This window comes from Podarcis erhardii (assembly GCF_964252035.2).
Source record: "Podarcis erhardii genome assembly, chromosome: 16".
In the NCBI taxonomy this organism is placed as follows: Eukaryota; Metazoa; Chordata; class Lepidosauria; order Squamata; family Lacertidae; genus Podarcis; species Podarcis erhardii.
In genome coordinates this window covers 12043534-12058474 of record NC_138514.1, presented here as the reverse complement: position 1 = coordinate 12058474, position 14941 = coordinate 12043534, and the positions used below count along the sequence as shown (strand labels likewise).

The following is a 14941-nucleotide window of genomic DNA, read 5'->3' as shown; positions in this document are numbered from 1 at the left end:
TTGGTAGTGACTTTTTTGGGTCCTCTACCGTAATCACAAGGTCATCTGTGCATGTTTTTAGTTTATATGCTTTATTTCCTACCGTTATTCCTCTAATAGTTTCATCTGATCTGCTCTTTCTTGTCAGGGCCTCCCTGAAGCTTCTAACAGCCACAAGTCACAAGAGCCTATTAACCAACAAACCCCTATTGTTTGTCATCAGGTGCCAGGCTGTACAAATACTTGGAGAAGGAGGAGGCAGCAAAGTAGGCTTGAACCACCATCTTATGGGGACAGAAATATTTCTGGCCATGCCAAGGTTATGCTGATTGACTTGATTATTCCACTATGTTCCTAGTTCAGAACAGTTCTTATTCAAGAACAGGAAGTTACCTTGATCTTAGCAGAGTCGCTTCAGAGTGTCCCTACCTGCCAAAAAATTGTTTTTGATTGCCATCTAAATGAACACCTCTCGCTATTAAAGAGGTTCCTCTCAGCACTGAGCGTCCACATCAAACAGCCGCCATGCAGTGCAGCGACACTGCACTCCTTTTCCTCATCCTGGGATTATTTGCACCTTGGTCTAAGATGCAGGGTTTCTTTGCCTATACAAAAGGTAAGCTTTCCATTGTTCTGGCTCATGTAGGCAACTAGTTTGCAGGCCCCCAGCCTCTCTGCAGGAGAGGCATCCATTGCAGAATGGATGGGATATGGAGGCATGGACAGAGTAGTGTGCTGGTGTCATAGGGACAACAATTCTCTGGCATGTGTATAGCCTGCCTGTATACTTCTCTCTCTGGCCCCTCCACTTGGGGTGTTCCCTATACTGGGTACATTCCTTTGGGCCTTGCAGAAGTACTTGCACCCTAATTAGTGATCCCATCACCACTCACAATTTGCTTGCTGTGCTGCAAACTCAAGTGCTTCAAATTCAAGTTACCTGCCTGTTATTAAAAGATTTTGTTAATATGGGGTAGCCCAAGGGATTTAAAACTGCTGCTTCTTTATTCTCTGTAATTTTCTTCAAGGTAAGAGATCTAGAGGCCTAGAGGCACAGTTCGTTTTGCACATCTTTCACAACAGAGCCAGAAGCATCTCTGTGATGTGCTCACATTAAGTTATTTCCAGGGTTTGTATGCTAACAACAACAACAACAACCACACAAATCATGCCATGGGAGCAGCTATATTTCTCCCCCATACAGCTCCTGAAACCATGTTATGTACCACATATACCACTAATTCCAGCGATGTCTCTAGCTGTATTTTGAAAGCATGCATCAGGCGTCACGCTTCCTAACTTCTCAAAGACACTTTTAGATTTCAGGAAGTTACATAAATAAAGAGAATTTGATTAAATCACCTTTGGAAAGCCTCTCGCTAGAGCCATTACCTAAGAACTCCTGCCTTCCATCTTGCAGACCTCTCAGGGGTGTAGAATATAAATGAACTCAAAATCAATCTCAGATTGAATTGCAGTACTAGTAAACTTGGTTGGATCAAAATGAAGTTGGCTCATTATACATGTGGACATTATCAGTATATGGCATTCAACTTATGAACGGACTAACTGCAAGTTTTGGAAGCATCACAACCCATCATCCATTCCAAAGGAGCGAGGGAGTAGGAGCCCCTACCTCATCCCTCCACTAATACCTCCACATTTTTTGTTCTTGATGATGCACCAAGCAAAACTAATTTTTAAATTAGAGCAGGTGCAAGTGAAAGACTGATGGAGAGACCAGTGGGGGGATAGGGAAGGTTGTGTAGCAGCTTCACAGTCATCATGAACACACAGACTTCATCAGATTTACCACATTGGTATGTTATAGTCATCTTAAAGACTATGGGAGAGATCACAACTGGACTATTTACAATGGGGGAAAATTAGGCTTCCAGTTGGCTCTTTGGTAGATATGATCATTGGGTCCCATTGTGGAGGTTCCATCTGTAGCTACTAGGCAGAGACAGTATCAGATAGTATCAGATGTTTGATTTACAAATGTAACAACTTTGTTTTCTTCTAAGTTTCAAAAGATGAAATGAAATGAGATGCAATATATGATATCTTCCCATCTCTCCCCCACCCAGAATCTATGCCTAGAAAATGTAGACTCCCTCCAAGACCTGGACGGTGCAAATTAGATCTTGAAAATTATTACTACGATTTTAAGGACAGCATGTGCAAGACGTTCATTTACGGTGGCTGCGGAGGCAACAGAAATAACTTTGCAAATCTCTTTGATTGCATTTACGAGTGTGAAAGGTTTGGTAAGGGCAAATATTTCCCATCCCCCTCTATTTTCCTAAGCCTTTTAAATTCCCAAATGTTTGAAGTGAAAATCTGTTTCAAATATCTTATTGTTTGAGAATCTCTTATACTGATTATGCTCTCTGCTGCTAGAGTTTTTATGCTTCTGGAGCGGCTGTCTGAGTTAGAGTGGTGCTGCTTTACAGTTGTTCCGGTTCTACCTGAATGGTTGCTTCCAGAGGGTGATGCTTAGAGAATGCTCTTCAGCCCCATGAGTTCAATGTCATCCCCCATGCTGTTGAACATCTACATTAAACCTCTGAGTGGGGTCATCCAGGGTTTTGAAGTATGTTGCCAGTAAAGCCACTCCCGAACTTAGGAGGGGGGGTGTTGCGGGCTCACAACCCCGCCTACACTCTCACGGGGCTGGCGCCAGCCCCGCAGGACCCAGGGATTCCCATTATTATTATTTTTTTTATATAAATATTTATTGACAATTTTTTTAATTACAATACAAAAAGACAGCATAACACATATCTTAACATATTTTCTTAACTTCTTTGGACTTCCTCACATCTCCCGCTCCTGCGTTCCTAAATATAAAATTTTAGCAAGCAATTTATCACCTTATTTCCATTCTTGTTTTCTAATTCTCCAATTGTATCTCTAGTTTTAGATATCATTTATTCAAACCTTAAAAAATTTAAATTTAGCCTGATAGTTATCCAAAATTTGTCTTTTCTTATACTTAACTTATTTTCATGCTTCACTTCATCTAACTTAATGGTGCCAAGTTATTTATAATCTAGCATCCTTCTTAACATTCATACAATTTACAATATTTTTGTAAATAATTCTTGAAATTCTTCCAGTCTTCTTCTACCGTCTCCTCTCCCAGGTCTCGGATTCTGCCGGTCATCTCGGCCAATTCCATATAGTCTATCAGTTGCATCTGCCATTCTTCCAGTGTGGGTAAATCTTGAGTTTTCCAGTGCTTGGCGACAAGTATCCTTGCTGCTGTTGTCGCATACATAAAAAATGTTCGATCCTTCTTTAGCACCCTCTGGCGGACAATACCCAGAAGGAAGGCCTCTGGTTTCTTAGGGAAGGTATACTTAAATACCTTTTTTAGCTCATTATATATCATTTCCCAGAAAGCCTTCACTCTAGGGCAGGTCCACCAGAGGTGAAAGAACATTCCTTCATTTTCTTTACATTTCCAACATTTGTTATCAGACAAGTGGTATATTTTTGCGAGTTTGACTGGGGTCATGTACCATCTATATATCATTTTCATAACATTTTCTTTCAAAGCATTACATGCAGTGAAATTCAGCCCAGTGGTCCACAACTTTTCCCAGTCCTCAAACATAATATTATACCCAATATCCTGTGCCCACTTTATCATAGCCGATTTAACCGTTTCATCTTGTGTATTCCATTTTAACAGCAAGTTATACATTCTTGAGAGTACTTTAGTCTTAGGCTCTAACAATTCCGTTTCTAACTTCGATTTTTCCACCTGGAATCCTAACTTTTTATCAAGTTTAAAAACTTCTTTAATCTGAGCATAGTGTAACCAGTCTCGCACTTTATCCTTCATTTTCTCCAAACTCCGCAGTTTCCAATTGTCTCCATCTTTTTCTAATATTTCCCAATACTTCGGCCATTCGGCCTCCATATTGAGTCTTTTCCGGGCCTTAGCTTCCAATGGTGAAAGCCACCTTGGAGTTTTATTTTCCAATAAGTCTTTATATTTTGTCCAGACATTAAACACTGTTTTTCTGACAATATGGTTCTTGAAAGCCCTATGAATATTAACCTTGTCATACCATAAATATGCATGCCAACCAAAAGCATTGTCAAAACCTTCCAAGTCCAGTACATCAGTGTTTTCGAGAAGCAGCCAATCTTTTAGCCAGCAGAAAGCTGCTGATTCGTAGTACAGCCTTAAGTCTGGCAGGGCAAAGCCCCCTCTTACTTTCGCATCGGTTAGTATCTTAAACTTAATTCTGGGCTTTTTGCCCTGCCAGACAAATTTGGAAATATCTCTCTGCCACTTCCCAAAGCACTCTGTTTTGTCCACAATCTGCAGAGTTTGAAACAAAAACAGCATTTTTGGCAATACATTCATCTTTATAGCAGCAATCCGGCCTAACAAGGAAAGTTTCAATCTTGACCAACTTTCCAAATCTCTCTTAATTTCTGTCCAACATTTCTCATAATTATCCTTAAATAAGCTCATATTTTTTGCTGTTATGTTTACCCCTAGGTATTTTCAGGGATTCCCATTATTATTCATCTCCTGCAGCGTCAGCCAATCGGCTGGCGGCAGGGGCGGGCCGTCCTTGGGGCACTTAAGGTCGGGGCAGCCCTGGCTCGCCCCTTTTCCTCCTTTACAGCAGCTGCGGTTTCCCACCCACCCGCCCTTTAGGTTTCGCATTCGGACTTTGCTATGGGCTTCGGCTGGTCGCCGCAAGGGGCCTGGTAGGAGTTTTTCCATTTGGCTAATTGGCTGGAATTTTGAAGCCACTTGGTTTTTTCGCCTACCTCGTAGCAAACATCACAACTCCTTGGTATTGGCGGTTAGGCATTGGCAGGGGTATTGTTATGCAAATGAGATGGGGGGGAGGAACGCCATCACCTCCCCCAATTCTTGAAGGGTAGTTTGTTAAAGGACTCCGAGGGGCGTCGCCTCGTCCGAAACCTACGGAGGCTAGGGCCTAAAGCGCGCCCCCGAGCGGTAAACCCCCTGGGGAGGTGCCCAGGGATGTGCATCTGGGGGGCTCCCCCTGCTGGTGTTTAACCCTTCCTGGTTAGACTGGATAGTCTGTTAGGGCCAATGCCTAAGCCAATACTGCTCTTACCTGTAATCAATAAAGTTGTGGCCATTTTTCGCCCATTAACCTAAATTCTGGTGTCCGGTGTCTTTATTTACTCCAGCTGTAGGAGGGGGCGGGAATAGCCACGCAATATGACACACAGCTCTACTTCTCCTTTACATCTGCTGGTTCATTGTCTTGCCTTGGTAATGGACTCAAAGAGAGCCAACAAACTGAGATGAAATCCAGATAAGGCTGAGGCACTATTCTTAAGTACTGTATTTTTCGCCCTATAGGACGCACTTTTCCCCCTCCAGAAATGAAGGGGAAATCTGGGTGCATCCTATGGGACGAATACAGGCTTTCGCTGAAGCTTGGAGAACGAGAGGGGTCGTGCGCACCGACCCCTCTCGCTCTCCAGGCTTCAGGAAGACATCTGCAGCCTAGGCAGCCCTGCAGGAGGTCCTGCAGGGATGTCTAGGCTGCAGATAGCAGCCTGCTTCCCGGAGCGTCGGGCGCCCTGAAAGCAGAGTGCCCGGTGCTTCAGGAACACATCCGCAGCGTGGGGAGCCCTGCAGGAGTTCCCCACAGGGCTCCCCACGCTGCGGATAGCAGCCTACGGCCCGTCGGGCAGGGTGCCCTGAAGCAGAGCGCCCTGCGCGCTGGACAGACATCCGCAGCGTGGGGAGCCCTACAGGAGTTCCCCGCAGGGCTCCCCATGCTGCGGAGAGCAGCCTGCCGCACAGCGGGCAGGGCGCCCTGAAGCAGAGCGCCCCGTGTGCCGGACAGACATTGGCCAGCCCCACAAGCTTGGGGGACAGCAGGGAGGCACAGCGCCGCCATCCCGCTGTTCCCCGACCTGGTTCGGTTTCCCCGACCTGCTTTTGGGGGGGAAATAAAGGAAAAATTTTTTCCTTTATTTCCCCCCCAAAAAACTAGGTGTGTCCTATGGGACGGAGCGTCCTATGGGATGAAAAATACGGTAGTTCCCTAGACTAGATGGATGGGAGGCTGCTTGTTCTTGATTACCGTACACTCTCTCTGTCGCTTGAGGCTCAGGTGACCTTGGTGGTGCAAAATGCCTTCCATCAGGTTTGGCTGGTGGGCCAGCTGTGCCCCTGTTTGGACAGGAACAGCCTAACTTCTGTCATCAGTGCTCTGGTAGCCTCTAGGTTAGAGTACTACAATGTGTTATACGCAAGACTGCCTCTGAAGACACTTCAGAAACTCCAGCTGGTGCAGAATTCAGCAGCCAGGTTGCTAACCAGATACAAAGCACCGCTGAACCTTTTGTTACATAAATACAATACTAGTAACGACATACACGATGTAACAGGCTGCATGTAACAGTATAACTTCTATTTCAAAAAAGCAATTCAGCATATCATATCACAATATGCAATTCCATAGACCTACTTATCATATGAGCGGAACATACTGTATACTGAGAGATTAAAGTCCAGCGGATTGATCGGGAGATACAGTCTATTCTTTTGAGAATTCTAGAGTTTCTCCAATGAATTATCTAATTTTAAGAAAAAGAAAATCAGTAGAGATCTCAAAGATTACGCTACAGGGAGGGTTTATTTATGGCTTAGCCCATCTGGACAAGTCAACAGATTATCCAATAGGTCCGACAAGCAGCATCGTTTTACCATGCCTACAGATTATGATAGTTTATCCAGTATCAGTGGTACAGATGAAGATAGGGAGCTTAGACTCAGATCCGGTCTCACTTAGCATTCTTTTTCCAAACAGTGCATCAGGCACCCATACCAGAGGAAGTAAGCACAGACAGCAATAGTACTTCGTTAGTAGTTAATTTATCCCAAAGAAAACTTACTCCAGATGAACTCCGCGTGTTGAATATAGGTTTAGGTTCTGTATCTACACCCAAGTACTCTGCTTTCCAAACAAGGATTGATTGATTTAAGTTGATTTGGCAGATTAAATTAAGGGATTTTTTTGGTAACAGACCATGGATACCTGAACGTTTCAAGTTCAGTGCAAATCTACCTTCACCCCAGTCTCCCACAATCACCTAATTAGAACATTTCAACATTTGGTACATCATGATTTAAATAGTAAAGAAAAGAAGAAGGGACACATGCAATATAATCTAAGCAAGGAGGACTCAGTGATCCTGAGCAAACTCGCTGCAGACAAGAATATAATTATAACACCAGCAGATAAGGGTGGAGCTATTGTCTTAATGAACAAGATTGATTACATTAAAGAAGCAGAGAAACAACTGAATAATTCTAATTTCTACTCGCCCTTATCTGGTGATCCCACCATATCGGTGAAGAACAAACTTCAGACAATTTTAAATGAAGCTGTATCTTTGGGCTACGTAGACATACCGCTGGCAGAATTTTTATGTCCTGAACATGCCAGAGTACCAATATTTCACACCCTTCCAAAAATACATAAAAATAGGTTACCACCACCTGGGAGACCTATCGTCTCAGCTTCAGGTTTCCTTTTGGAAAATTGTTCACATTTTATTGATTCTTTTTTACATCCCTTTACTAAAGAAACTCCGTCCTATATTCAGGATACTAAACACATTATAACCCTTATTGAGAACATGACTTTTACCCAACATAGTATTGTGGCTACGTGGGCTGTCTCTTCCCTATATACCAATGTTCCTTTAGATGTTGTTAAGTCACAGATTCAGGAACTATTGATTGATCACAACCAAACTTCTCCCCCAGTTCATTTTTTGATAGAAATGGTAGATTTTATTTAATTTAATAATTTAAATAAACTGCACTTTAATCTCTCAGTATGTGTTCCGCTCATAGGGTAAATTGGCCTATGGAATTGCATATTGTGACATGATACGTTGAATTGTTTTTTGAAATAGAAGTTATACTGTTACGTACAGCCTGTTATGTCGTGTGTGTCGTTACAAGGTTGCTAACCAGGACAAAACAGTTTGAGCATATTACACCAATCCTTTGATCGGTAACCTATTGGAAAGCCTTACTTTATTTTTTGGGCTATGTCAAGATGAGGCTGATTTAATCTAAGGCTCCAATAAGGCTCAGTTAAAATAGCCTGAAGTTTATTCAAGAAAAGAATGGTAACTTAGATTAAGAACAGCTCCTGGGTGTCTAGCTAATTGCTAAGTTGCTGAAATACCCCTTTTTGTTTTCCTATTGAACTCTAATATCAAAGTGGTTTTGACAGTACTGGACACTCATTCACATCAAACATACCACACTGTAACAATCTTCCCCTTGTCCTTTTTGTAGAACTCCTTGTATCCTGGTCAAGTATGGGAATTGATATGAGGTGGAGACAAGGTAAGAGTTCCTATTCTTGTCTGCTCTGTGTTCCTCAGTGAGGTGCATGATTAGTGCAGGGAGAATGCCTGCAAATATGAGAGGTAAGACAGTCGCAACAGGCAGGCCTGTGCCATAACTTAAGCACCAAGATAATGGGCAGGGACCCCCTCAGCTTGCCACTCAGTTCTGTGAGGCTTGGGGGGTTGGCCTTGGTTCACACAGTAAGGATCTTGGTGTTCAACACTGGAAGTTGTGTGGCTCAACAAAAGGGAACGAAGCTGAATACTGCTTCTAGTTCATAGTCAAGTTAGGTTGGCCTTCACTGCATTGGGGCGGTTGCACACTGACCCCCCACTTTAAAAAGTGCCCAACACAGTTAGAATAATGATTGCAGATAACCTTTTTTCGTTAAGTTTAAATAATATCCTATTCTCCAAATCTGTACTGTATGGAGCGGGGTAGAGGGTGTGCATGTGTAGGGAACTCCTTGGTCCTGAATGGGGTAACTGTGCCCCTGAAGGACCAGGTGTGCAGCCTGGGAGTCATTTTAGACTCACAGCTGTCCATGGAGGCACAGGTGAATTCTGCATCCAAGGCGACTGTCTGCCAGCTCCATCTGGTATGCTGACTGAGACCCTACCTGCCTGCGCACTGTGTCACTGGCGTGGTACATGCTCTGGTTATCTCCCACTTAGACTACTGCAATGCACTCTTTGTGGGGCAACCTTTGAAAGTGACTTGGAAACTACAAGTAATCCAGAATGAGGCAACTAGACTGGTGACTGGGAACGGCCTCCAGCCTTTGATGGTTCCAACATTCTGTTCCCATCATCAAATGTCAACAGTTTCCTCACCACATGAAAAAGCTCCACTGGCTTGAGGATGCAATGAGGGAGCAAAGTAAACACGATTTGTTTCCTTCATCACAATGCAGTAGGCACAACTATGCACTCTTGTTTCCTGCAACTTCACTTCTTGCAATGAGGGAACCACCAGAAGGTCTTCGGCACAGGACCTCAGTGTCTGGGCTGAACAATGGGGGTGGAGACGCTCCTTCAGGTATACAGGGTCCAAGGCAGTTTAGGGCTTTAAAGGTCAGCACCAACACTTTGAATTGTGCTCGGAAACATAGCGAGAGCCAATGTAGGTCTTGCAGGAAACAAGAGTGCATAGTTGTGCCCACTGCATTGTGATGAAGGAAACAAATCGTGTTTGCTTTGCTCCCTCATTGCATCCTCAAGCAGCTGGCCAGTGGAGCTTTTTCATGTGGTGAGGAAACTGTTGACATTTGATGATGGGAACAGAATGTTGGAACCATCAAAGGCTTTCAATGACAAGTTTGCCAGGTGCTTTTTGGATAGAAACATCCCTCTTCTTCCAGGCCTTTGCCTAATTAAAAAAATCTATAGCCTTTTAAACTATGTGGTGGTATTGTTTTTGTCTGTTACTATGGTACATATTTTTGTGTTTTTATATTGTAAACTGCCCTGTGATTCTCAGATAAAGGGCAGTAGGGAATTATTATTATTATTATTATTATTTCAGTCTCATTTGCTATGCTACCATTATTATGGAGCAGGTAAGGTGTCTGACACAACTTACCTGATAATAGGGGATTTGTATTAGTTGATGAGGCCTTAGGATCTGGACAAGGTGCTTGCAGTGGCTTGGCCCACAACATGCCCCCCCCCAATTAAAAGAAATAATTAACGTGTCTTTACATGGGAGTGGTGCTTCAGTGTGAGGTGACAGGAAGAGAGAGTTTTTAGCAGGGTATTCTGAGAAGAAGGGAGAAGAGAGACTGGGATGCATCATGGGCAGGCTGGCTGAAGGCTGGCTGCACTGCTGTGGGGGACAAGCCCCTCTTGAAATGTCCATGCTGTAACTCCCTCCATGCAGACTGTGGGTGTAAAGAGTTGAATAAACCATATTTCTTAAAGCTACAAAAGTCTCTGTCATGTCTCAATTCTACAAAGGAACACAGACCCTGTAAGCCCCCGGAGTCTTGCAGAAAGCGGGGGTGGCACCCAACATTTTAAACAATATGTTGCAGAATAAGAGATTATATGAGCTTTCCACCCCTCCTTTCCCCCTCCAGACCCACCTCAGAAATGCAAAAAGAGGAAACGTGTAGGATGGTGCAGAGAGAAAATTACGCGTTATTATTATGATGTCAGGATGAAGAGATGTTTGCCATTTGTTTATCATGGCTGCGGAGGCAATGAGAACAATTTTGAGTCTTACTGGAAGTGTTCTCAGATGTGCGAACCATTGGGTAAGTAGAAATAAGTTTTTATGGTAATTTCAGGCAACCAAAACAACTTGCACCTTTCTTTTAACATTATCCACTCATTAAGGGTATTTTAGCTCCAGTACCTGAAATCTTGCCTGAAATATACTCAGAGTCTTGTAGTGATTTCATGCTCTTTATTGCAGCTTGTAAAACAGTGATTGAATTGCCCCCCCCCAAACCTCAGGCTTTTATATACATTATTTACACAATGAGTTCCGTCGGATTGGCTGAGTCTGCTTCGCTCCTGGAGCCTGATTGGTCTTTTCCTGCAGGCCAATCAGTTGTTGCATTCTAGGATCCTACTTGCCTGTTGTTCTAGGATCCAAGCTTAGTACATAACATTGCCCTTTAAACATGAGAGGGGTAATGAGAGTGTAGGAATCCTGCTCGGGAAGGGGTTTTCCTGCTGCTGCTTTTTAAAAAGTCAAAAGAAATCCAGCCTTTGATGCTAGAGTCGGAAACGTACACAACTGTCAAAGGGGTGGTGGAAAGAGTCCAGAAAATGTGCTGCATGGTTGGTAGGTTTCTGGTGTTTACAACTCTTTCCTATTAGGATTACATGAGTTAACACAGCCTCTGAATAAGTAACAATTTGAAAGGGGAGATCATCAGGCATGGTGCCAGGTGAGCATTCCTTGGGACAGCATAGTTGGGTGGGAGCATTACTGTATCCAATCTGATTGCCTTTCACCTAATCTCTGATGGCATATGGAGAAGGAAAGATGTTAATTTATAGGCTGATTCATGCGAAAAGAAAAGGCAGCCTTGGGTCTTAAGCTGAGCTCCTGTAAGTCCTTAGCTGCAAGTGGCCATTCTGTTCTTGAATAAGCATTGGGCAGCTAAGAGCAGCTCCGACAAAAGAAGAATGGCAAATGAAATTAATGGACTATGCAGAATTAGATAAATTAACAGGAAGGATTCGAAACCTGCAGGATCAGAGATTCTTAGAGGACTGGAGTAAATATTTGGACTATTTGAAAAGCAATTGTAATAAACAGATTACTCTAGTAGGACTGCAAGAAGTTCTGCAAGGATGGTTTTGTGAAATATTGCAAGAAAGACTTTGAAAAGAATTATTAGTTAAGGAGTTAAGGACAATTAAAAGTAATAGAGAAATTAAGAAACGCAGAACAAGTGATAAAGAACGGAAAATCTTCAGAGGTTGTTGGCGGAAGTCTAAAATATTGTATAAGATAAGAAGTTATATTAAATGATTGTTGGAACTGATATGCTAAAAAATCAATTTAAAAAAAATGCAGCTCCTGGTCCTAACCTGCCACCACTAGCATGCAGGCCATGTAAGGTTGCCATGAGGGGTTGCAACTTTCAGATAGAAAAAGGTTTCTCACCCCTGCCATATAGTAACATTGCACTCCTTGTCCTTATTATAACAGGAAGACCTCAAGATTCGAGAAACCCTGAAGTGAATCCAGGTAAGGATTGAGTCTAAGTAACAGCCTCATGGCATTTCATGTCTGACCCTCATATGCACTGGCTTTCTTCAATATTGCAGTCTCCTTTTTAAAGTCCTTTTCTAATGTTTCTCAATCACTTGGGACTTTCCACCTTGTTCCCAGGATAGTAAGGCTTGTGTCCTCACAAGACACAGTAGCATCTGCCCATAAGCACCAAGTCTACCACCATTAGACCCACTGGGCTAAGCAGGAGCTACCGCAGCCTAGCAGAAATCAGGAGTTCAAGCAATTCTTGTAGGGATGACAGAGAAGGAGAGTAGCATTCCAGCCTCAGCTGTGCTCCTCTACTCAACTGTCCATCCAATGGCGGTAGACATAGTACCATGCTAAATCTGCCTTATGGAACTACATAAATCATAGTCGTACCTAGCTAGTTTCAGCCAGTCTCCTTTGGTATATGATTTTACCTCTCCATCAGTATGACTGCTGAATCTCAAGGCAGAGGTGTCATTATTGTCACTGAGATCATCTTAAGAGTGGCGATCACAAACATGACCCATTCAGACTTTGTTTTCCTTTGTCGTTCAAACAATGAAATAATAGGTGTCTTTGTCCTTCTCTCCCTTCTGAAATTCCAGACTCTTTGCTTCCCACATGCCAACAGCCATTAGACAAAGGGCCATGCGATGAAAACTTTCCTCGCTTTTACTATGATGCCAAAACCAAGAAGTGTATACCTTTCCAATTTGGTGGCTGCAATGGCAATAGAAATAACTTTATGAATGAAGCAGAATGCCGTCGGGAGTGTGGAGGCCCTGGTAAGGATACAGAAATTTTACAACTTTTCCAGAGAACCTAAGGAACCTCTTGACATGGTTTATGCAGTGATCTTGTTCCAACTGCAGTAGTACAATAAATATACTTACTTCATGGGAGAGGGGGAAGCTTTGTTGCTGGTGATAGTCTTTGAGTTATGGGTTGAGGTAGAAGCAGGTGCACTCTGATGCTGGAGAAGACAGAAGTGGAGAATGGAATGTGGAGAGCCTTTTTAAAAACAAACAAACAAACAAACAAACAAACAAACAAACAAACAAAACCTTGCACCTCCCAAAATGGCAGATGGTTACTGGAGAGGTGGTATCTTTGCTGCAAACTACCTTTTCACCTGAAGTCTAGATAAACACTGTTATCCTTTGGCTTGTATGGAACCCACAGCTTCTGCAGAATTAAAAGGTGGAAAACAGTGGCATGAGGTGAAATTTTTCATAAGGTAACAGTTAAGGCCAGAGGCTCCAGATTGCAAAGGCGATGGGGAGGGTGACATTCCTGTTGGCTATTTGCAGTATGGTAGCGCAGCAGAGAGCTTGCTTGCTGGGGAGACCATGCATTAAAAAGGGACTCAAAAATAACTTAAACAAGGTTTTAATTACAAAAACTCCTTATACACTAAATACATCAACAACAAACCAGACCCAACCACCAACCCATCCCCCAGGGTAATGGGAGAGCTAGGTGCTGCTCCTTATATACTACACCCAAATGCTGACACACCTTAATCAGTACAACTCAGCAGCACCTGCTATGTTTCACAGCTGTAAAGCTGGGTCTCGTTATTTTGCTCTGGCCCTTTCTCTGGCCCCTTAAAGACATACACATCGGGTGGAACAATGATGAACCTTTACATTTAAAGAAACCATTCAACAATTCCGTGTGTGATGTTGCAACATCGCATGTGTGAACATCATACCTCCGGAAGTTGAGCAGAAGCTTCCTGGGCTTTGGGAAGGAGGTGTCAGGCCGCTGACAGGAAGCTGGAGCCCTTCTGCCTCCTTCCCAAAGCTGGGCAGGCTTTGGGACAGTGGCAAGAGGGCCCTTGGACCTGTCAGAGCACTGTGCCTTCCTTTCCAAGCCGGGCAGAAGCTTCCTGCATAGTACATGAACAGTGTGTGTGGTTTGGGTTATATCAGCGATGTTGTTGTAGATACAGTGGATGTGTGCTTCTGTCCTCCAACAGGTATGGGGACTTTCTGCCAGTCATAGCTGCATAAGTTTTAGTGCAATAGTTTTTAGGCCAATGTAGCCGATAAACCAGAGCATGCCAGATGCATGAAGAGTCAAACACAACTAAACAACAACAACGAAGCTGATAAACAAGGCAGATCTCTATAGTTTGGATTGTTCTATAAGCTGGTGGCCATCATCAGCACCTGGGGTAATGAATTCCATAGTTTAACTGTATAAAGAAGTCGTTCCTCTTGTCTGTTCCTGAATCTCCCACCATTCAGCCTCATTGGTTTTTCTAGTTTTGTGAAAGCAAGAAAAAATTCTCTTTGCCTAGTTTCACCACACTTTACCTTATTTTATAAACTTGGATCATGAGCTTCCTGCCTAAAGCCCTCAAAGAAACATTTCCTCGTAGTAGCATCTCTCACCTTTAAATTTGATTGTCCCTACATTTTGCTTCTTCCTTCAGGTTAACATTGAATCCTTGTGCAGAACTGTATTCAGACTCATTAACATATCATTTGCTCCTGCGGAATAAAGGCACCAGAGAAAGCCAGGAAGCCTTCCCCCCCACAGCTTCTTCTAAAGATGGATGCCTTTTATCCTGCTGTATCAGTCTGCTGGAATGTCTTTCTTGCTTGCCAATAAATTCACCTGTTATTCCAGATCCTGTGGGCTCTATTTGTTGGGCATTATTACTACTACCACTACTGTTACTACTATTATTATTGATGTCTTCATTTTAGAAAGTCCATGCACCCCTGGGGCAAAAGTGGGGAGAATGAGGGAGAGTCTTTTAAAGTAGGACAGCAACTCCCAAGCAGAAAGGGCCTTTTCTCCAGTTCTGAATATCCAGTCTTCAGAGCTTTCAGAATCTACCCT

At 43.2% G+C, this 14941-nt stretch overlaps 1 protein-coding gene across 2 annotated transcripts; it reads left to right on the top strand.

Annotated features, from left to right (window-relative positions):
- Window positions 1–223: 223 nt before the first annotated feature.
- Window positions 224–14724, top strand: LOC309331891 (carboxypeptidase inhibitor SmCI-like). Of its 2 annotated transcripts, none has more exons than XM_081844474.1 (7): window positions 224–595; window positions 2070–2249; window positions 8315–8365; window positions 10446–10622; window positions 12035–12073; window positions 12694–12873; window positions 14529–14724. In XM_081844474.1, the coding sequence occupies exons 1-7, from the start codon at window positions 505–507 to the stop codon at window positions 14531–14533; spliced, it is 723 nt and encodes a 240-aa protein (XP_081700600.1). In that variant the 5' UTR covers window positions 224–504; the 3' UTR covers window positions 14534–14724. The 2 variants fall into 2 exon arrangements, with proteins under 2 accessions (XP_081700600.1, XP_081700599.1); XM_081844473.1 differs by having other exon boundaries at window positions 10446–10626; window positions 12039–12073.
- The last annotated feature ends 217 nt before the right edge of the window (window positions 14725–14941 follow it).